Raw genomic sequence first — 24,084 nt, 5'->3', positions numbered from 1 at the left:
CATGACGGGGAATAGCAGAGTTTCCAATGGAGGAGCCTCAACTGGCTCTGCTACAGGGAACATTTGAGTTGATAGACCGTCTGCCACAAGGCCACCAGGTCACGTTAGTGATACACCAGACAGGAAAAACTAACAATGGGCACCACACGCAGGCTGAAAGTTATACATATATTCTAGCTTTGGGAGTTTGCCTGTTGAAAACTGGTGGATACACTGTAGACTCAGAGATACCTGTCAGGCAGGTGGGGATCACAGAATAAGGTTGAAGGGATGGGGGATGTGCATGCAAAGGTCTATGGAGCTGACCAGCAAGCATGGCCGGACTGACTACCGGGCAGCTTCGAATGCTGCCGAGCTGGGGGCCGATTTCACAGGGTTGGGGACTGATTTTGTTCATGGAGACCTGCGTGTGCTTCGAAATAATTATTGCAAAACGAATTTCGTTTAGCAAACGCAGGTCTCCATGAACAAAATCACCCCCCCAGCTCAGCAGCATTCCAAACTGCCCGGTAGCCAGTCCGGCCCTGCCAGCAGGGTATAAATAACTTCTATGTGTTTTGTGCACAGAGCTTTGGTAACATATCACTTGTTGTCAGTATCACCTGTAAATTTAGGGTTTGTGAAATGTGAGATGGACTTGGCCCCCAAAAAATTAAGTCATGTGTGGTGTTCCACCGGACCCTTGGCCTGTTACGGAAAGCTATAGCAATATGGATTATCATTTCAAGGGAGGATTTTTTAAAAGAGTTGCATCTCGTCATCATAAAAAGGACCACTGGATCCTGAATACTCATAACTGCTCATACGTAGAGGAGATTGACTAACACGTTGGACCCATTGGTTTGGCAACATTTCTAAGGGCTCAGATTTATACACATTCCTTTATGCAATCTTAGGTCGAGTTGGAAAGATTGTGATGGACGGAATGCTTCAGACTATGTTGCTGGGACTACGAGTACCACATGCACATTTTGATGTTATGTCAGACCTCATAAAAGTTTCCTTAAGTAGGGATTCGTGCCTATGATAAAGATTTTACCTACTGCTTAGCTGGGGATTCTAATTTTATTTGCGTTCTTGTGGAAACATTTGTAAAAGCTGGTTCTAAGAGGTTGTCTGAATATGCACTTTGGCTTTGCTACAACTTGCATATTATGTTGTGTCCATGTTTTTAACCAGATGATGGGTTTTACCACTTTTCAGTTTTTAATCAAAATGTGCACTTTTATACATTTGTTTGCTTGCCTTTGAAAAACATATTTTGTTTTCTTTTTATTGTGTATGGCTTGTTATATCTCACACAAAACAGATCACCAGTCTCCTGTGGAAAGCATGCTCACTTTCAGTGGAAAAGAAAGAGGCGTGTCAACACTATGCAAAATGACGTGGGCATGCACAGGTGGACTTATCATTTAATATCTTTCTTTGAAGAGGTTTGGGGATGAGATGATGGAGAGCGCCATTTTAGTATGCAGATACATAGAAAGTACCTCATCATGGACGCTAACCAGGAACAGCCTTGACTACTAGCTGCATCCTGTGACTTAATCATTATCTCTGGCAATGCCCTTGGTACCCCTGGTTTCAGGGGTCCTGCAAGCAGCAGCAGAAAAAAAAAACACTGGCAAAGTCAATAGGTTTGGCTTTGGATGATGATGGGATGGGCAAACAATGCGAGCCTCCCAGGACTGACAGACATGTTTCGGCACTACGCCTTCATGGATGAAGGAGTAGTGCCGAAACGAGTATGTCAGTGCTGGGAGGCTCTGCATATTCTTTGAATATATATATATATATATATATATATATATATATATATATATATATATATATATATATATATATATATATATATATATATATATATATATATATATGTATATGTATATATATATATATATATATCACAGCTACAGAAGATCCACAAACCCTTAGTTCGTAAAGAAAGCAGCACACACAGGGGGTAGTTCCACATAGATTTAATGAAGGAACTTTACAGCATACGACGCGTTTCGCCAGAGGGCTTCGTCAAGATATGCAAAGGGCAAGGCGTTTCAACTCATTTAAATCAAAATTCTTACTTCCGCTATTACAATAGAAAGCAAAGAAGGACTATGTACATGGTTACAAATGAAACCGCCATATTGGAAAGGTGCATCAAAATAGTATTATGTTACATAATTGAGATAAATTGAGATAAATACACACAATCTATGTACATATGTATATGAGATGCAGAGCCCGCCATAAAATCTGGAGGTTGCAAGCGTGATCAAGCCCATGATGGGCGTAGTAAGTCCTTCTTACGTAATGTCGCCCTGGATGGGCATGCCAAATGAACAGGTGAAAAATGTAAAGTATAAAGGTGCTAGCAAAAATGAAATGCTCTGTGATACAGGAAACCAATAAACACACATAAATACATGTATACAAAAACCGCGAATAGATATACTTTGCATGATATGGCTACATAGCACGGAATCCTGTGATCACATGGGGACGCACCTTAAAAGACGTAGCTAAAATAGCAAGCCTGAATCTAGCCCTGGATGGGCCTGAATACTACACCTGTTCAAGGGAAGTCACAAAATAACATAGGATGTAAGAACAAATTCTAAACAATAATAATCATGAAATCCTGAAACCAGAAGTGAAAAAACATGCATGGACTAAAATAACAAATCGAGAATAAAATGCATGTGCCAACATCAGTCCTCATCATAAATACATGCACATTAACCCAAATGAACTGAAAGTTCTTCGTGCATATTAAGACCATTAGGGTATTTACTCTGCAAGTCGATGATGTATCTCGACTCGAGCCTTCTAAGTTTGAGAAGGCGATCGCCACCCCTAATGTTCGCTGCTACACTATTGAGACAAAAATATGCTAACAGGTCCCTGTTGCTATTATGTTTCTTTTCGAAGTGGCTGGCCAATGTTCCGCCTCTCTTAAAACTTGTGGTTTCAAGTCCGCCCCGCCCCCGGTGCTTCAATGTCATACACCTGTGTAGCAGCCCTTGTGCTGCGGCAAAACTACACGTCCCAGAATCCCTCGTGGAGAGACTCTGGCTGTTGTTACTGGGGGGTCGGATTGTTGTTTACACCCCACCGGGCGTCCATGCAGAGGAATGGCCAAAGTGCGCCCTGGGACACACCAACCTCGTGCTGATGCGTTGACTGGCTCCAGTGTCCACAACAGAATCTCCCTCGTCTCCCCGTACCGCCTCCTCCTTTGAGCCAAGGGTTGACTGTGACAGGGGCTGCAGAGCTGTGTCCGCCGCCCAACGCGGGGTCCGAGTGACCTCGCTCCTGCCGGACTGCTTCCCCCTTGTCTCGGTGGCGGGCTCAGGAACATCCAAATACCTTTGGGAGCGAAGAACTTAGCAGTTCGTGCCTGTGCGTTCCGAGCCCAAGATGGTGAGGCGGGGTTTCTGCAAGCGCGCCACAGACAGACGCGTAGATACGTGAGCAGAACCTTCTTCAAGCAAAGAAGAGCAGAGACCCTCGGGGAAACTTCAGGAGGCTTTTATTGTGTACATGAATGGCGGATGCATTTCTGGCTTATGTCTTGCCGTCTTCAGCGCCAACAAGCCCCCACAGGTGAGTATGCGCTCTGGCCAATGTTCCGCCTCTCTTAAAACTTGTGGTTTCACCACACATGAATTTACGTGAGCAGTATCAAAGATTTATTTTTGCATTTTCTTCGAGACAAATGTCCCCCATATATATATATGGCTTCCACACTTCTCTCGTGTTTTCCTCGCCGCCTCCAAAATGCAAGTTGCGTCGTCTTAAGGGACCCCACATGAGCGGGTCTGTATTTATTCACACATTCCTTTAAAACAAGGACGACAACATCTCGTGCAGTTAGTTAAAGTTTTATTTGGGCACCATCGAACACGTTTGAGCTGCACAGCAGCCTTGCTCACCGCTCGGTGAGCAAGTCTGCTGCTGTGATATATCTATATATTTATATATATATATATATATATATATATATATATATATATCAAACATATATTTTTAATATCAGAGTACTGTGCCTTCTTAGAGCACTGTTGCATTTTAAACAGCTCTGGAAACCCTTCTTAGATTTAAAACACATCACAGAACAATTGATTCTAAATGGTGTAAAGCAAGGGTGCTACGGACTTTCACTTACTGTAACCTAAAAACATAGTTTAAAAACAGAAGAATGATTAAAAACAATAAGAAGGGATAAATGCTAGGGGAAAAAAGCCACTTAACAGAATTGCAGCTACCACTGACACTGAAGTGCACTTCTTTTTAGGTGAATGCGCACATGTGCTGAAGTCAAATCTGTTACTCACAGTGCAACAGAGCCAGTGGTTGAAGTGAGCGTGCACGTTGCCTCATATGGAAGTGGTGGGCGGAAGAAAAATGTGAATGACAGTTCAACACAGCAGTTGATGAAAAGAACTGATTAAAAACTCATCTTTATAGGTTTTTATATTTATTCATGAATTTTTGATTGATTGAGCCTGGCAAAACAATCAAAGCTATTCCTAAAAATTAAGCTAAGGCTCGATGATTACTTCCAGCATTTGCCACGCCTTGCCATTTTGGTGAGCATTAGTCAGCGTGACCCACATGAAGGTTGTTAACGTGGCTCTACCTGTGGCATCTCATTTGAAATGGCTTCGTGCGACTCTGTTAAGCTTTCCGTTGAACTGCGGTCTGACCCCTTTAGCAAAACACAATGAAACATCAGCATTTTCATTAGACAAAACAATAGCGTCAGCTATCTCTGTGGAACAGGCCAACATGAAACGGTATCATGTAATAGCCTTGCAATATTTATGCACTTGTCTGCTATCAAAGGCCAGACAAAGGCTAATCGTGTTACAAAATAAACAGTGCAGGGCACTTGCTTTTACGAGACTATAAAATTGGCAAATGCCTGTTTCTAGAATCAGGCGGTGGTCTGCGAGTTCCTGCCCCCCCCCACACTCCCCACCCTTGGGTTCTTGGGTTCAGATCTTGTTGAGAGAAACCCCCGACTGGTGCCTATTAAACCAATAGAAGGCAGCAAATGTTCTCAAGTTCGGGATGATCAAACTACAGGCATTCGGCCTACAACATCTTGTCTTGGACTACAAGTGTGGCCAACACACAACACAAGAGAGGGCGGTGTGACAGATCAGTTACAGAGGCATTGTTGGTGCAAGCCTGCATTCCTGCGTACAGAAGTGGGTGAAAGGTCGAGGGGTCAAGGAGGACGTACCTTGTGCGTCTGACCTGAGGACTTCTCGGAAACAACTGCCTTCCAAGCTCCCTTGGGGCCTTTCCACTTCCGGATGTTTGGCAGGGTCGGCTGGTTTAACTCCGTACAAAGCTGAAAAACAGATAAAAAATTGTGCGTAAGGTTATGGTTTTCATGACGCACTTTTTGTACCATCAACATTATTGTCTGATAGAATATACAGAATGCTTTCACTAGAGCACTAACACATGTACTTATATAATTTACCAAAACCGCTCTAAAGACACATTTCTCGGAGAAAATGAAACCAAGCATTAGCAAAGCCAATAGGTCTGCATTGGGAGCCTGCCTTTTTGCTTAGTCAATACTTGTTTTATCATGTCTTTATTATAGGGAGAGGTACTCTGGCCTTGCAATATAAACAAGCATTGGCCATACCAACTGGTCTGGGTTTAAAGGAATGTTGTACTGTAGAATAATATTGGCGTGGGTTAAAAGGTCAGGAGAGAGTAGCACTAATAAGCCAGATCTAAAAATCTATGTATAATGACTTCCTTCCTCACATCTGCACTGCTGCAAGAGAAAAACACTATAAATTATCAATCTATGTAACAATGCCATGTGTATGTCTGTGAAAGCTCAACCTTAAGTAGCTAGCTAAATAAACACATGCTCACAGCTGCGTAGAGGGCAAGCACTTGCTGTGTGGAACCACACAACATCTGCCTCATCAAAACATGTACTCCTGGCTCCCAACACCTGGGTGGAGGCCAAGCCCCTCTCTAGTGATGCTCACTTAACAGTCTGGCAGCAGCCGAACTATCAATCCATACCATTAACAAAATGCATTGGCAAAAAGCAAACGTATTTTCTGTTTCAAGAAGTGCACATTGGAATAGTAGTTCAGACTGCTGCTGGTATTCTGGGTGTTTTTACAGAGATATGCAGAGACTACAAATGCAAACTGGATACCTACTGTACACAGGGGTTTCCAGCTCACCTTAAGATCTACCATGTGATGTTGGCCCCTCAAGCGGTGACCATGTGAAAGGAGCAATATTGTGTGACACATAATGACACCGTGTGTGGTGGCAAATCTGGTAGTCCTTATCACTGTACTACTTTGCATGGAAATGAGATACTTGTCAAGGAGCAGGATTCCATCGCTCATAGTGAAGTGTTCCAATGGCTAGCGCCAGGGCTTGAGTCGGCGTACCACACGGGTGGACGGCGTCCCCCCACTTATTTTACAGGGAGCTGGATAACTATAAACTGCATCTGAGTGCAAGCTACCTTTCATGATGTCACTTCCTGTCGTGACGTCAGAGTCCCCCCACTTCTTTTTTTTAGGACTTGTGCCCTGGCTAGCGCATCATGCTGTAAGCTGCAAAGGGTGGCAGAAAAATTTACATAAAGCAATGGATGAAGAGGGTTGGCTAAAAGCCCCTACATGTAAATATAGCATATATCTAATTTTGTTAAAACCAAACGTTTTTTTATATCTCGAGATCTAAAAAAGCATTGGCAAAGTCAATAGGTCTGGCCTTTGCTAGGTATTGGCTTTGAGAATGTTAGCCATTGTGCAAAGTGCACAGCAGCTCGCGCAAGGGAGGGCAGGAGGCAACTCAGAAGGAGAAAGGACATTTCGATTTTCAGGAATCAGCATTTACATTTCCTCATCAGACTTCCACCCAAAGTAAGAGAGAGAGAGAGACACAGAAGGAAGCGAAAGACAGAAACACAGTGACAAAAGGAGAAGGCCGAGATTAAAAAGAACCTGCTAGAGTGAGATAAAGGGGCAAGGAGTGGCTGGTAGTAGGTCAAATATGCATGAGGTAGAATCAAGATTATGGAGCCCTGGTATTTGTCACCCCCAATATTCAGTGACGCTGGCTGCAGGCTCCTGAGCAAAACTTTGAGTAGCAGCATTTCTTGCTTTACAAATTAAGCACTGGGTGAGTGTGTGGTACTGAAAGAAGAGAAAGATGTCACAGGGAGAGATACATGTTCACCAGCCATACCCACCAAAAATCTGTAGAGCAATCACATATATGCTGTAATGATCTCATATTCTATTAAGTTTATTAAAGTTTAAAGGATATTTGTTCTTCTCAGTGCATAAATAAGTGAGGCAAGGGGTAGATAGTGGATACCAGCACACATACCTGAAGAATGGTCCACCTTAATGTTTGTTTTCCCTAATACTTTTTCAATGGTAAAACCCAGCAATATTATTTCCAACACCCTCCTGCGCAGTACCCAGGCCCTGTTATTTCATTTACCAAATATTCCTTAAAGACAAATAAATGTAAAACCTCCTCTTGTTTTGCCGCCCTTCTCCTTCACTGCACCTCAAGAATGACCCAATATCCTATCACGCAAAAAGGCTTACGCTGGAGTACTAATATGAAAGTCTTCTTCTAGTGATCCAAGCTCAGCCAAGCCAGATGAAAACATTAGCTACAAATGTCAAAATAAACAGCTCCTTTATCATTTCAAGGATTTTTGTCTTTAATGGGCTTTGGCACTCAGATCTGGGAAAACATCTGCTCATGTTTATCATGCAGAATTACTTATTTTTTCTTTGCCAGTGGAGCCAGGACTTGATTCCAGTCTGCTTAGAGAGACCAGTAGTATCACTTGACCACCCACCTTGTCCTTCACTGGAGGTGGGGCCGTCTGTCAGCCTTTACTGACTACTCGGTATCCTTTATCTCAAACATAGTCTTAATAATACTCTGGATGATCAGCTTCAATCCTAACTGAAAAAGTTCGAGGACAATCACATTCCTTGCTCTGATCTTGTTTCCATCGTTTCTACTGTGCTTTACAGGCTATAAGAGAACTCTGCTGCACACTCTTGAAATATGGGGATGTCCTTTAGAGTACAGACAACCCCATTTCCAGGATGTTGTTATTGCACTTCACTGACAGTCGTGTCACAATCGTCTCCATGGGCAAATGTCAGGACTCTTATATGTCTGACATCTTATGATACTTTTCTAGGGATATCAGGATCTTTTGCTGGTCTTCTGCCATGTGTCTGGTGTTTGGGGGCACGTATACTGTCTTCTCTACTTTGAAATGAAATGAAATTTATAAAGCTCTCTTCTACCCAGTGGTGTCTAGGCGCTTATGCTCTAACTAGGAGGGAAGTAGAAGAGGAAAAGAGTAAACTGAAACATGGGAAGGAGAACAAGAAGACCAAGACGTTACTTATTGAAAAGCAAAATATTTAGGGTTTTGCGGAAGGAGAGAAGCTCTGACTTTTTTTAAAGATCTGAAGCATAGAATTCCAAACCCTAGCTTTGCCCGATACAAAGCTTCTACCACCCCAGGTAGCTTTTCCAGCATTGGGAATCACAAGATTGATTGCAGATAAAGACCGCAGGAATCTGTAGGTTCATACCACTGAAAACATTGCTCCAAGTATTCAGGTCCTGAGCCATGTAGTACCTTAAAGGCAATGTAGAGGGACTTGAATTGGATCCATTTTTTACAGAAAGCCAGTGCAGCAAGGGCAGAGCATGAGATACTGACTGATATTTTGGGATGGCCAGCAGCATCCGGGTCCGCATATTTCCTGTATGCCTTGAAGAATTCAAGGTTTGGGTTGTGGCTTATTTTTCCCATTCTCTTTGCTATTTCACATGAGCCTGAAACTCTTGAAAGGACTGTTTAGGATATTGCCTTATTCTATGATCCCCAAGCTTTTTAACTAAATGTGCAGCTATTTGGAATCTGGGCAAGTTTAGGCATTAAACAACACCCAGTGCATGTGCTTTGGCCCCTAAATCAGGGCATGTAACTGGCTAACCTCAATTAACTGTGGGACTTTTAGGTAATGCCACAATTACAAAGGTGGCATACTTCACTTATCACATTGTGGGCTTAAGGTTGCCTTTGAACTACGCACATCAGATGTTTTAAAACTTGGCATCAGGACTTCCACTGCAACATAACCTTAGTTATGCCATTTTCAGCAATGCCTTGTTGCCCAGACTGCCTAGGTACTAAGAGAATAAGGGAAACATCCAAAACATGAAGTTGGCAAGTGTCTGCATGAACAGAATTCAAGAGAACTTCCCTACAGCACAGACTGAATCCCCTTTTCTAATTTTTAAAGGTCTACTTATAAAATAAACATCTCATTGCGCTAACTCAGGACAGGCTTTGTCACGTTTTTAGACATGTTGTACAGCAGTGCAGGCTACTGTGCAACCTGGCTTCAAAAAAAGAGGTGGTCTGACACGGCCAGCTTTGACCGTGCCAGACTGCTTTTTAGGTCGAGCATTCAAGACCTCTTGTATACTTTAGTATACCTCTTACTTACTTGAATATGTGGACACGAGTCGGACACGCGCTTTTTCAGTGTCAGATTTGTCCTTGTGAGCGCGCGTTTGCTGCTGGCTGTTTGCTGTGAATATGTGTGAGCGCTTTCGCTTATGTCCTTTCCCTCACCCGTAGCTGTTAAAACACTCTGCCCCTGGCCCACATCAACCACATCGTTTTAGTAATCGCTGATATTGCTCCAGACGTACTTCAAAGACCCTCTTCTGTATTTGGTGCTTTTTTATTTTACACTTTGCAATTGTTTAGTGGCAGTGATAATGTTTTGTTCTGTCCTCTCTGTTCCTATATTATGCTGTTCAGTGTGCGGCTCCTCTGTGTAATGCTTCTCCCCCTCCCTCTGCTGGTACTTTATTCCAGTCAATGCTGGTGGTTGCCACAGCGCTTCGATTTGTTCTGTGCTTTTTCTGCAGTCATGCAGCGCTATGACCCCTGTGGGCAGGTCCCCGACACCACAGACTGAACAAGAGCCCTGGACATGGGGAAAAAGCCGTATCTAAGGGGCTGCTGACACTGGACAGACCGGGCGGAGACGAGAGCCCCTGGAGACCCATGCCCGCCCGCCCCTGTCCCACAGCTTTGGACTGGACTCCAAGGTCGGGCTTTTGCCCCCTTTGCCTGCCTTTAAACGGCGGGTAAAGCTCTCTTGTTCCACTAAGACACCATGGACGTCATTTAGGGGTCGTCAGGGGTCGCAGGTGTGACCCCCTGGCCTGCCCCCTGTGACACCTGGCCTCAGGGGGTGAGATCAGTGCCTGGAATAGAGCGGCAGCTCGTCCCTATGGATATCCTCTAGGCGCCATTCTCCTTGTTTTCTATCAAGTTTGTATTACTTCAGGCACACAGCACTTTGCATTCTGGGATCCGCAGTTTTAGTGCAGCCCTTAGGTGCCTTTACTGTGCATGTTAGGTCTTGATGAATTTACGGTGCGTCTATTAAAGCCCGGCCTCGACTTCACACTTTTAGTGTCTCTTGCTCCTATTTAATTGTTCAATATATCCCAAATGTAACTCTCCAGCAACTCCCAACACGCGCGCGCATGCACCCCCTCCCCCCATCTGCCCCCGCACACATTTATTATAATAGTAGCCCGACCTTTTACCGTTATGGCCCCACCTCTCATAGATTCTCATCTTTCACTGCATTTTTTTTCTTCTTTTATTAATTACTGTCCCACTTTTTTCTGTTGTCCTGAGGAAAATAGAAATTTTACATGGCCAATATGTCCCCTGCGTGTACCCCAACGTTTAGTGTATGTGCATGTCACCCATGCATTTTCCCTCTATGGCCTGCAATAATAATGCCTCCGCATTTGCGTCCTACATTAGGATGTCAGTCACCAAGTCTTCCATGAAAGAAACGTTAATTCTGCACTGAGGCCCATGTGGCCCATGTGTTTGCATTGTGCACTTTTAAAATCGAGATGAACCCATTTTGTGGCTCAGCCTGAGCCAGTCTCCGAATTAAGGTTTCAGGCCTCCAGACACTCTGAGAGCTGCAGCTACATATCCCTGACCTCGCATACTTTTGGCTAAGCCGAGAAGGGCCCAGCACGGGGTGCCAAGACAGTATTTTGCACAACAGTTATCTGCTTGCTCTACAGAATCACATTCCTGCCTGGTGAAGAAGGTAAACAGAACCCGTCTGCCGAGATAGGGCCTAGCCTTTCTGTCTCCGTTTAAGTGATTTGCAGAGCTCGCATCCATAGAAAGCCCACGGCCCCCACGCAATGAACGAAGAAATATATGTCCACACTGACTCTTGGTGATGAGCGACCTTTGCTTCAGATAATACATCCCCGGACCTAAGATATCAGATAATACCAGACGTGCAGGTCGCCCTGACACTGAAGGCCTCCCTACTAGACCGAAAGTCAGCTCTTCCCCAGTTACACGTCCTGATCAAGTTGCGCACACAAGTAGGGGAAAGGTTCCAGCTGGCCATGCGACCCCCCTCCATGCATCCACCCACCTATGACTCACCTATGACTCCTCAAGTGAACGCCCACATGTACGCCCTCATGCACGCCCACATGCTCTTATCTCTTTCTTTCTCTTGCTCTGCCTGGAGCGCTCCTCCTCTATGCAATTGAATGTATAAATATTGTACTCTGTGAATAAAGTTTAGAAGACCCTTCCTGAACCTTAGTGGTGATGGAACCGATTCTCCCTTAACTCGAGTTACTGAAATAAAGCCCTTTTGAATCGGACACCACGGACTCTGCCTCTCGTTATATGCATGACCCTTTGTTTACGTATAGAAATTATGACAGGGTAATACTTTATTTACCACATAAATCTGGCGCCCGAATAGGGACAAATCCCCTTCCCCACGCGCCGGAGATGTAGGTCCAGCCCTTGCCCCCTACAACAGCCTTGACGGACTTCAAAGTGTACACGCCAGCGGGACTTCCTGCTTACTCCCTCAGGCCCACGAGGAGGACGGACTGCGACCAGGCATCCACACGAGACGGTGAGGATCGCGGATCATCCCAACCAGAGCCCAACCCGTGAGAGAGCAAGGTCCGAGGTTTCGAAGGTCCACCTGTTCCGCGCATGCGCAGTATCAAGTTTCCGAGGCCTTCAAGTTCTGCTTCCCGGTGAGTACCACTATTGAGAACGCATAAAGTTCAAGACGGGTTCATTTATTTGAACGCGGTAAAGACGTGTCCGTTCACACGAACACGGTAAAGACGGGTCCATTTCGGTGGGCACGGTAAAGACGTGTCTCTTTACGAGACCGGTATGGTTGTGCTGTATTCCAGTGCATAAAGTTAACTGTTTTCAAATACATAGAGTTAAACTGTATCTGTTTTAGTGTTTCAGTGTTTTAGTGTTAATGATTGTTTCAGTCAGACTATTTTTGTGTGTATTGTGTTTTCCTGCTTTCCCCCTGCTTTTTGTGTTTTCATTGTGTTGGTTTCAACATGCCACTGTTTTCAAAGTTACGTCAGATAGGGACCAGGAAAGGTATACTCGAAGAGTCAGTTAACATCCCGCCTAGAGACACACCTGGTCATTATATGTATAATAAGCACGGGCTAGATGCCATATTGTTTTTAGACTTATGGGTAGATTACACAAAGGATTTAGAGGAAAAGTACAGATGGCCTGCGTCGGGAACGTGGGATTCTGAATGCATTATGAGAGTAGAGGAAGCGCTATGGAAAAAGAAATCAAGACCCTCTCAGAAAGATGCCATTGAGTTATGGCGCAAAGAAGCACATAGGAGAACAGAGAAAGAATTCAACAAAGCAGAGAGAAGTAAACAAGCAGCGGAAAAAGCCAAAGAAAAAGAACTGCGGGAGGAGGGGGAACGGGTCAAGGCAGAACAGGCTGATAGAGAAAGAAATGCCGTCGTTACTGGTATTTATCCCGTCCTCTCAGAAGAACTAGCTAGAGTGACCCCCTCAGACACACCCCGTAGGTCGCGAACGCCACCACCTGTACCCTATAGAGTACGTAGAATAAAGCCGACAGCATCCGAGGCTTTTATTTCTTCCTATCTAGACGAGTCCCCACCGGACTGCGTAAACGCAGATTTCCCTCCGCCCCCATCAGCGGATCAGCTCCAACAGCTCCAGCAGATCGTGAAAGAAGACGTAGGGCCCGGGGCCGTAGGGGGAGGGGGGCCAACGCCTACTGTAGATGTAGCAATCCCCCACTGTATATACGATCCAGAACCAGGAAAGGGCTCAATGCTCGTGATTTCACTAAGACTAAGACAGGCCGTCGACTATTTGGACACATTACCTGATATGAAAGAGCACCTAGATAGAATGTACCGTTCCATTAGGACGGGGGAGGGACCCGAGAGTATAGCACAGGCCATGGAACACAGAAAGGTAGGGGTTAAGAACTACATCCTCCACTTTATTATTAACTGCCTGATCAGGGAACAAGACGAAGGAGACGGGGATGTAAAACATGGTCTGATAGAATGGAGTGATAACATAGATGCCGGTCGGCATGATGAACAGGGACAGACAGATAGCATGATGAAGAAAATCCGAAAGGAAATATTAGCAACACATAGAGTAGAGTCTGACGAGAAGGGTGAGTCATCAACGGAAGAGGTAGACGAGGCAAAGGACAAAATAAATTATGTAGGCAAAGCACGACAGTTTGACAGGCCCAAGTGCCTCGATTACCGTAAACAGGGGTCGGCTATAAAAGAAAGATATTCCCTTGAAAATCTATTCCAAGCTACTGAAAAAGCCCTGAAACGACGGATAGAGAGCGAGCGATCTCACACCCCACACGAAATGGAGTTGGCCCGGTCAGCCACCCAGTGGGTGTCCAATTCCAATATATATAGCAATGATATAGTGGCCCAGACTTTCTTGAGCCTTCCGCCGAACGAACAGCGTTTGGCCGGTATTTACATGGTCCAACATTTAATAACGTTGTATGAGCATCAATATTCCGATCCCGGTCCATTGTATAAATTACTGGACGACATACTTCTAGAAAGATGGACAGGCCTGGGTACTGACTTAATTAACGTTATCCTGGATCAACGACATAAGTATTTAAATTCTCTGACCACATGCATGCTTCCCGCCCCACACCACGACAGAAAGCACCTATACATAGACAGACAGAACCCCCTACGAGAGGTACATCCCGTCAGAAATGCAACCGGTGAGCTTCAACGAGTGTATGTTTACACCCCCTTGACGAAATTAGAAATACTGGAAATGAAAAAGATGTTGCCCTGCCATGATAAAGACCCGGGGGGGTTTCACTGAGAATTAAAAGACATTCTCCGCATCGGAGATTATACGTACGCTGACATTCTGAAACTATTGAAAGTACTGTTGCCTGCAGGTATTTATGAAAAGCTTAAGGAAAAAGACTGGGAGGTGGGAGAGAAAAAGTTAAGTTGGGCAGAATTGGAAACAGAGGATAAAGCCAGGCTTCCGGGGGTTGGTCTTGGTGACAAAGCTAGAGAACTACCTGAACTCCTAATACAGGTTTTGCCGAGATTATTGATTACTAAAAAGGAAGATTGGGATGCTATTTCAGCCTGTAAACAAAAACAAGACGAGGACACAAGCGATTTCTATTCTAGATTCGAGAAATGCTTTGCTATTAATAGTGGCCTTAAGCCCAGTAGCGAGTCATATCCACATCTTTTCGTGAGTAAACTAGTAGAGAACTCCCTACCCAAGATCAAGAATAGAGTACTGAAGGTTGAGAGTACTTGGCAAGCAAACAGCCCTTCACAAATGTTGCAAATGCTACAATATCACCAGAACAGGATTAGAGAAGAGCAGGATCAGGAAAAGAGACGCATGAAAGAGACAAAAATGAAGGTGCTGGTTGCCCAAACGGTTCCGGCAAATACGAACAAAAATGGCACGATACCTGTCAAGGGGAACTGTAATTATTGCAAACAACAAGGTCACTATGTAAAGGAATGTGCTGTCCTGAAACACAATATAGTTAGTACGCTAAATAGCACCCAACAGAGCACACAACAGACAATAGCGACTTTTCCACCCCCACCACCGCCTGTTCATGCCACCCAGCAAATGTATCAGTACACACAGTCAGACTATCCAGAATACCAATTGTTCTCATGAAACAGCCTTGAGAGGGAAGTTGGCTTGCCCCTTATTGAGGTTCCTGTAGATCAAGAGGGTCCCTATGTACATAGTCGTGTACTGGGACAGGACAGAAAGTTTCTGATTGACACAGGGGCGAGCAGAACTACCATCAGCCATGACGAGGTTCCAGGGGCACCTCTCTCGGGCTCACAGAATGTTTCCCTGGGATTTTCAGGAAAGCCTATTGTTAATGAAGTATCGAAACCAGTCTCCCTTGGGGTTGGTCCACTGTCACGTACCACAGACTTGCTACTTACTAAATCATGTCCAGAAAACTTACTTGGTATAAAGACATTAAAGGAACTAGGAGCAGTTATATGTTGTTCTCCGGAGGGAGTGCGATTGTTCTTACGTGATTTTAAGGGTCATTATGTGTTGACAGATTTTGACCACAGACTCCAGAATGTACCACAGCACCTATGGGCACAAGGTCCGACTGACGTAGGTTACATGAACATAACACCACACCATGTCACTCTCAAAGCAGGAGTAGTACTACCACGTATACGACAATACAAGTTACCACCTGAGGCCGAAGAGGCCTTATTGAAAATTATTGACGAACTCATTGCACAAGGGGTGGTGGTGGAGACAGACTCGAATGTATGTAACTCACCTGCAATTCCTATCCTTAAACGATCAGACCCTAATGCACCACCAGTTTACAGACTAGTTGTTGACCTTCGAGAATTGAATAAATGCATAGTCCCACAATACCCAGTGGTCCCAGACATTTCTTCATTACTGACCGCTATTGATTCTGAGGCAACGTTCTTTACAGTCATTGACTTGAAGAATGCCTTTTTCAGTGTTCCCATTCATCCAGACAGCCAGTATCTTTTCGGATTAAGTTTAAAAGGACGCAGCTTTAAATTTACGATAGCACCACAAGGTTTTACAGAAAGTCCTAGCATTTACAGTCAAGCGTTAAAAAGACAGCTGGACAGTATTAATATGCCTACCGACATTGCACTGCTCCAGTACGTAGACGACATCCTAATTACAGCACGATCAGAAACAGACTGCAAAGATGCATCACTGACGGTTTTACACTTTCTGGCAGACAAGGGGCACAAAGTGTCCCCTTCGAAGTTGCAATTCTGTGCACAGCAAGTGGTGTACCTTGGACACTTGCTGTCCAAGAGGGGTAGACAGCTGACACAAGAACGTATTCAGTTAATTGCTAACCTTTCACAGCCCAAGATACAAAAGGAAGTGCGGGCCTTCATTGGTCTCACTTCATACTGCAGGCAGTGGATTCCCCAGTATGCCTATCTAGCCAAACCGCTCATGCAGTTGACAACACAGGAGGCAGCGTCTTCGACTGTCCTCCCTTGGACACAAGAACATATCTTGGCATTTGAAGAATTAAAAAGAGTCTTATGTCAAGCGCCAGTTTTAGCGACTCCTAGTTACAGCAAACCCTTTATGCTTTTCGTAACTGAACGAGATGGAACAGCATTATCTGTCCTCACACAAGAACAAGCAGGAAAGCACAAGCCTTGGGCTTATTTTTCTAGTACATTGGACCCAGTGGCCCAGGCTCTGCCTGCGTGCCTGAAATCAGTTGCAGCAACAGCCCTAGCCATAAGACAAAGTGACTCGATAGTGCTGGGACACCCCCTGACAGTACAGGTACCGCATGCAGTGGAAGTTCTCTTGAACAGGACACAGACACAACACTTGACTGTAGCGAGATTGACAGGATATGAACTGACGCTATTTCAGCCACACATAGAGATCAGACGATGTAATATTCTGAACCCTGCTACACTTTTGCCCTCAAGTACAGTAGACACCGCACCACATGACTGTGTGGAAATAATGAATATAGTGACGAAACCAAGACAAGACCTTACAGACGTTGCACTTCCAGACCCTGACCTGACACTCTATGTAGATGGATCATGCATGAGAACGAGTGCAGGAGAGTTAGTGGCAGCATATGCCGTGACCACTGCTACTGAAGTCATAGAGACACAAAGAATAGACATACTGTCAGCACGAGCAGCAGAGCTCATCGCTCTGACACAAGCCTGCATAAGAGCTAAGCACTTGAAAGTGAACATTTATACAGATTCACAATATGCTTTTAGTGTAGTTCATGACTTCGGAGTCCTGTGGAGGGAGAGAGGTTTCTTGACCTCTCATGGAGCCAAAATTCAGCACGGTCCGCTTATTCAGGCCCGGTTGGAAGCAATACATTTACCTGCAGCCATAGCTATCCTGAAATGCAAAGCACACACCAAAGCTACAGACACCATTTCCCAGGGTAATGACCTGGCAGACCGGACTGCTAAACTTACAGCCCAGACACCAACAGACACCACAAAGACAGAGGTACCGTTACTGACAAAAAGTATGACAGTTAGGGATCCTTCTCAAGATGTACTCGACACATGCCACTTCAGATGAAATAAAGAAATGGACTGAACAAGGAGGGGTCCAGACTGACCAAGGTTGAATGACTAAGGGCAAAGCCACATGGTTTCTCCCTGATTCCATGGTACAAGTGATCATAAACACAGCACATAGTCCAGCACACTTGGGAGAGAAGGCAATGTTAGACAGCTTACAGAATATCTGGTTTAACAAGCACCTGCGTGCAGCAGCGAAACAAAAAGTAAGAACATGTATGATCTGTTGTCAGTTCAATCCAGGTAAAGGCATCCCGGTGGAACAAGGCGGATTTCATCCTCCTGACCACCCTTTTGAGGTCCTCCAGATGGATTATATCCAGATGGACAGATGTAGAGGTTACAAGTATGTCCTGGTAGTTGTGTGTGCACTAACTAGATGGACAGAAGCGTATCCAGTCCCAGATTATACTGCTGTGACAACCGCCAGGCAATTGGTGCGCGAATTCTTCCCTAGATACGGATTGCCCCGTGTCGTTTACTCAGACAATGGTCAGCCTTTTTCTTCTGAATTAATGAAACAAGTGTCCCTTCTGTTAGGATATACCTGGAAGTTTCATTGTGTACGACACCCTGAAGCAGCAGGCCTTGTAGAAAGGCATAATCAGACAATAAAGACGAAACTAGGAAAGATCTGTGCAGAAAAAGGCGTGGATTGGATGGTAGCCTTGCTGGTTGCCCTCTTTTACATGCGTATAGTAGCCCATTCCAGAACAGGCCTATCACCATATGAAGTGGTTTTCGGTAGACCGCCAAATATGTGGGGTACGCCTATGCCTAAGAAAATAACTGATGTTGACAGTAACATGCTGACAGATTACCTGGCTTCCTTGATGTCTGCACCACTCTCTTGTCGTTCACAGGTTGCCGCTGCCTTCCCTGACAACACCCAGGTCAAGGAGCACGCCATAGTCCCTGGCGATTTCGTCCTCGTCAGGTATTTTGATCGATCAAGCCCCCTTGAGCCGCGTTGGAAGACGCCGAAATTAGTGTTACTAACCACGAGGACAGCGATCAAGGTCGAAGGGAGAAAAGGATGGCTCCATGCCCATCACTGCAAAAAGTACTTTGGAGACTCTGGAACTTTGGTAAAGACTAAAGACATTACAGACTTTGAGCCCCCTTTGCTAGAAAAGACTCCACAGCAAGAGTACAGGTCCAAATTACGATCTAATAATAATAATAATAATAATATGAGATTTATAATGCGCTCAGCTTACCCAGGGGCGTCCCGGCGCAACAGACCAGAAGGGGAGACTCAGCTAATCACTACTGTGGAAACAAGTAGGTCTTAAGAAGTTTCCTAAATGGTAGGATCTTGGGCTCTGAGCGAATCCTGAGGGGCAGAGAGTTCCAAAGAGACGCCACCTGCACCGAGAAACGCCTACCCCCAGAACGAGCTTTTCTTACTCTGGCTGACTGCAGAAGGTGTTTTTGGTCCGAGCGCAGCAGACGTGGGGGTTTATAGGGACGGGCCATATTAGCAAGAATAGGAGGGCCTTTGCCATGTAGAATTTTATGCGCAGTACATAGCGCCTTAAATTTCACCCGCTCCTTCACGGGGAGCCAGTGAAGCGCTCTGAGGGCAGGAGCAGCAGACTGCCTTCTGGGAACATCCATAAGGATTCTCGCAGCTGCATTTTGCACCTGTTGGAGAGTTTTGAAGGTCGCTTCGGGGGCACCGAGAAACAGCGCATTCCCATAATCGAGCCTCGATAGAATGAGGCCACGTATCAACAGCTTCCTTGCTGGATCAGGAAGCAAAGGTAGCACCTTTCGGGCTGATTTCAGTAAGCCAAAGCAAACCCCTGCGGTCTTCCTGGCATGAGTCCTGAAGGACAGATCTTCTTCCAACCATACTCCCAAGGACTTGATCTCCTTCTTGGGGGATGGTGGGTCACCAAGAGACCGAGGCCAACAGGTCGCAATAATGGAGGGACTGGGATTGCCCAGGAGCATCAGCTCGGTTTTACCTCCATTAAGCTTTAGGGCGGAGATAGACATCCAACGATAAACATTGGCGAGGCAGTCATGTAAAACCTCAGGTTGTTCCGCCAGCTGAGTGAGGCCGACCACCAGCTGAGTATCATCAGCATAGCTGATGATCTTCACCCCCGAGGGGGCGACCACTCTTTCAAGTGGAGTCATATATATATTAAATAGAGTAGGGCTCAGCGATGAGCCCTGCGGGACTCCACATTGAAGAGGGATTAGGGCAGATTGCTCTGACCCCTCCCAGACTTGGTAGAAACGGTCAGATAGAAAAGATCCCAACCATTTCAGGGCCGTCCCTGAGACACCTACCTCTGACAGACGTTGGAGGAGCACTTGATGACTCACAGTGTCAAAGGCAGCACTCAAGTCCAGGAGGATCACTGCCACTGACCCTCCTGTATCTAGAGTGCTCCTTGCCTCCTCCACTACTGCCAGCAAGGCAGTGTCTGTTCCATGGCCGGGACGGAAACCAGTCTGGGAGTCTCCTAGCAGGTGGTTAGACTCAAGATGGTGAGAGAGCTGACGGTTAACCAACTTCTCTGCAATTTTTGAGAACCCAGGCAGAAGTGAAATTGGCCTAAAGTTGGTCAAGTTGGATGAGTCCATTCCTGGCTTTTTCAATAAGGCCTTCACCACAGCCTTTTTCCATCTCTGGGGCACTATGCCCTGTGTAAGTGACAGGTTCAAGAGGTCAGTCAGAGGAGTTGACAAGATGTTAGCCACGAGTTTAAGATGTTTTATGGGGACTGGGTCACTCGGGGAGCCACTCTTCATCTCTAACAGGACTTTTATGACCTCCTCTTCCGAAAAGGGGCCAAAAGATGCTAGCTCAATCAGGCAACTTGTGGGACTAGCAACCGATTCATCGCTTTGAGGGATAGTAGGTAAGGAGGATAATATTTTCTCTATTTTAGAGTGGAAGAAGCTGGCCAATTCCTCACATTTTTCTTTGGGATTATCGTGCAACACTGGAGGGACCGGGGCTTTCAGAAGTTCCTTGAAGATTTTAAACGATTCTCCTGAAGAATTGCTTGCTCTCTCAATCCGGTCGCTAAAGAAAGTCTTTTTAGCGTCCTTCAGTGCGCTTTTATATTTCCTTAGTTCCCTTTTATAATTGGCCCGGCTTTCTTCCGTCCGCCCTCTCCTCCAGGCACGTTCAAGCCTTTTACAAGAGGTTCTGATGCACCCGAGTTCGGGGGTATACCAGGGGGCAGAACCAATTCTTCTCTCCCTGACAAGCCTTCTTTTATTTGGGATCAGTAAGTCCAGAGAGTTAGTAAGCCATTTGCCCAAGAGCTGGTCAGCAGTGTTGGGGTCATCTGTGAGGTGAGGACAGGTTCTAGCTAGCTCTTCCGCCCAACTGTCCACCGGGAGCTTCGACCAAAGTCGTTCCACAGTATGTTGTCTAGGAGCGGGGTCTCTGCGGTTCCCCAGCAGCCAGCTAAACGGAACAAGATGGTGATCAGTCCAGGGGAGAGCCAGCATCTGGAGAGCCTGCAGGTTCACAGAGTTAGCAAAAACTGCATCAAGCTGATGGCCTCTGTTATGGGTAACTCCCATATTGACAAGATGAAGGTCCAGTGCACCAAGCGAGCTTACAAGCTCCCTTGCCACTACGTCATTGGGGTCGTCAAAATGAAAATTGAAGTCCCCAAGGGTGACAAAGTAGGACGAGGCAGCAGCCAGTGGGATGACAGCCTCCATAAAGGAATCCACAAAATTCCCTAGAGTAGCGGGAGGCCGATACACAAGGAGGCCAGAGATAGAGACAGTTGAGGAGATGCAAAGGGTAAACTGACAACTTTCAGCGTTGTTGATGCCACAGTCGACTGCTTTGCATACAAATGTGTCTCTGTAAACAATGGCCACTCCACCCCCTCTCCCATCCGGCCTATCAAGATGGAACATGAGATACCCCGAGGGGAGAGCGTTGACGATGTCGGGGTCGGAACCTGTGGTCAGCCACGTTTCCGTCAGAAATAGAACATCCAGACTATGGTCCAGAAGGAGGGAATGAACCTCGGTAGTATGACAAGGCAATGATCTACAGTTGAGCAATGCCATAGTAAGAGAGTTAGGGAGAGTTAGAAAGCCAGACAACGTTTAATTGTTTAAGTCCACTAGGTGGTGAATCGGTTAGACAAGGTTTCTGACATGTATAAGATCGTAGACAATAATAGTAAAAAGAGCAAAATGAAAGAGAAATACTGCAAGATATTACGTAGTAGATGTATAGTAACTCTGATTTTTCTGTCTCTTCTGTGCATCACTATAATCTGTATCAGCTTAATATTACATGTTTTCTTTCCTCCTATTGCCTCACATATACATTCTTCCTTTAATGACACCGTAGAGCATACATTTAGTGATCTGCCACCCCATGAACTGTCATATCGACTAGCCCTGCGCAACAATACTTTTATTCGGATGTTGCACCGTTCTCATCAGACCAGCAATGCAACAGATTGCTGGGTATGTGGCCGACTCCCACCTTATCAGAAGAGGAAGGGAGTTCTGCCCCTCTTCCCTTTTCCGTTCTCCCACAATGGTTCGTGCGGAGCATGGTTTGCCTTAATGTCATCACTAGACAGAAAGTCCACAGTTTACCAGGGTGACTGGAAATGGGGAGACTTGAATAAAGTAATGAATGAGGTATGTTTTCCAGACGAAGACGGTCTCCCCCAAAGGAAGGGGACCGATCTAGAAAATGAAGAGTACGAGCAAGGAAATGCTTCCCTCAGCTTTATGATTCTGAATGTTCAGCCCATGCAAAATGCAGGTCCACCGACTATTTCAGTCCTACCAGTAAAAGGTGATTTGTGCGTTAGAAAGAAAGGATCAGTACATATGGGACACAGCGAGTGTAATGCTGTAGTCGAGTTTAATGATAAAGGAAAGTCTTCTTTCAAAGCATCTCGCCATACCTATTTCATTTGCGGTCAGACAGCCTATGTACATCTGCCCTTAAACTGGGGTGGGACATGCTATATAGCGTTCCTACTGCCACCCGTCTTTCTGGCCCCATCCCATTATCATCGAGATTCATGACTAGAACAAGTTAGACACAGGAGAGAGACCGATTCCTCCGAGATTGATCAGACTGAGACAGCCTGGGAGCAATATACAGATTTCAACAGAGGATTCTTTTTCTTCATAGGTCCCGTCCAAAACAGTAAACTCATATGCAGGTTAACAAGAACTCTGGAAGCAGTTGTGAATGAGACTGCATCTGCCCTGGTGAACTTGACCCAGGAGCAGTCTGCCATGAGACTTGTTGTTCTTCAGAACCGCCTTGTTCTTGACGTCATCCTGGCAGATAGGGGCGGGGCTTGTAGAGTGATCGGCTCCAGTTGCTGCGTTTTCATTCCAAATAACGCGCCATCTGTGTACGCAGCAATAACAAGGCTCCACAAGATTGCTCATGACATACATCAAGACCCAGGCACCTGGACTTGGTCCAGTTGGCTCTGGAGTGTAATATCGGCATGGGGATGGAAAGTGTTGTCGTTCCTAGGAATGATACTGCTTATGATATTCGGCTGCTGTCTCTGTCTACAGTGTGGCCCGGCCATTTGCGGCCTGTGTGCCACTGCCTGTGTCCCACATCCACGTATACAAAGGATCAAAGATGAACAAATGATGCTGTATGATCAGATATACGGTATCATGAATATAGATGTGTCCTGAAGGGTACAGTAGGGGACAAGGAGGGAATGAGGAAAATAGAAATTTTACATGGCCAATATGTCCCCTGCGTGTACCCCAACGTTTAGTGTATGTGCATGTCACCCATGCATTTTCCCTCTATGGCCTGCAATAATAATGCCTCTGCATTTGCGTCCTACATTAGGATGTCAGTCACCAAGTCTTCCATGAAAGAAACGTTAATTCTGCACTGAGGCCCATGTGGCCCATGTGTTTGCATTGTGCACTTTTAAAATCGAGATGAATCCATTTTGTGGCTCAGCCTGAGCCAGTCTCCGAATTAAGGTTTCAGGCCTCCAGACACTCTGAGAGCTGCAGCTACATATCCCTGACCTCGCATACTTTTGGCTAAGCCGAGAGGGGCCCAGCACGGGGTGCCAAGACAGTATTTTGCACAACAGTTATCTGCTTGCTCTACAGAATCACATTCCTGCCTGGTGAAGAAGGTAAACAGAACCCGTCTGCCGAGATAGGGCCTAGCCTTTCTGTCTCCGTTTAAGTGATTTGCAGAGCTCGCATCCATAGAAAGCCCACGGCCCCCACGCAATGAACGAAGAAATATATGCCCACACTGACTCTTGGTGATGAGCGACCTTTGCTTCAGATAATACATCCCCGGACCTAAGATATCAGATAATACCAGACGTGCAGGTCGCCCTGACACTGAAGGCCTCCCTACTAGACCGAAAGTCAGCTCTTCCCCAGTTACACGTCAGTTGCACGTCATGATCAAGTTGCGCACACAAGTAGGGGAAAGGTTCCAGCTGGCCATGCGACC

At 45.6% G+C, this 24,084-nt stretch overlaps 1 protein-coding gene across 1 annotated transcript in view; it reads right to left on the bottom strand.

The window, feature by feature from the left end:
* EEPD1 (endonuclease/exonuclease/phosphatase family domain containing 1) overlaps window positions 1–24,084 on the bottom strand; it is a 311,463-nt gene that overhangs the window by 44,601 nt on the left and 242,778 nt on the right. The window contains exon 3 of the mRNA XM_086964827.1: window positions 5,249–5,359. Within this exon, the coding sequence (XP_086820953.1) occupies window positions 5,249–5,359 (111 nt within the window). The remainder of the gene's footprint in view (window positions 1–5,248; window positions 5,360–24,084) is intronic.

Source organism: Lissotriton vulgaris, chromosome 4_1 (assembly GCF_964263255.1).
Source record: "Lissotriton vulgaris chromosome 4_1, aLisVul1.2, whole genome shotgun sequence".
NCBI lineage: Eukaryota > Metazoa > Chordata > Amphibia > Caudata > Salamandridae > Lissotriton > Lissotriton vulgaris.
This window is presented reverse-complemented; position numbering and strand designations above follow the sequence as displayed.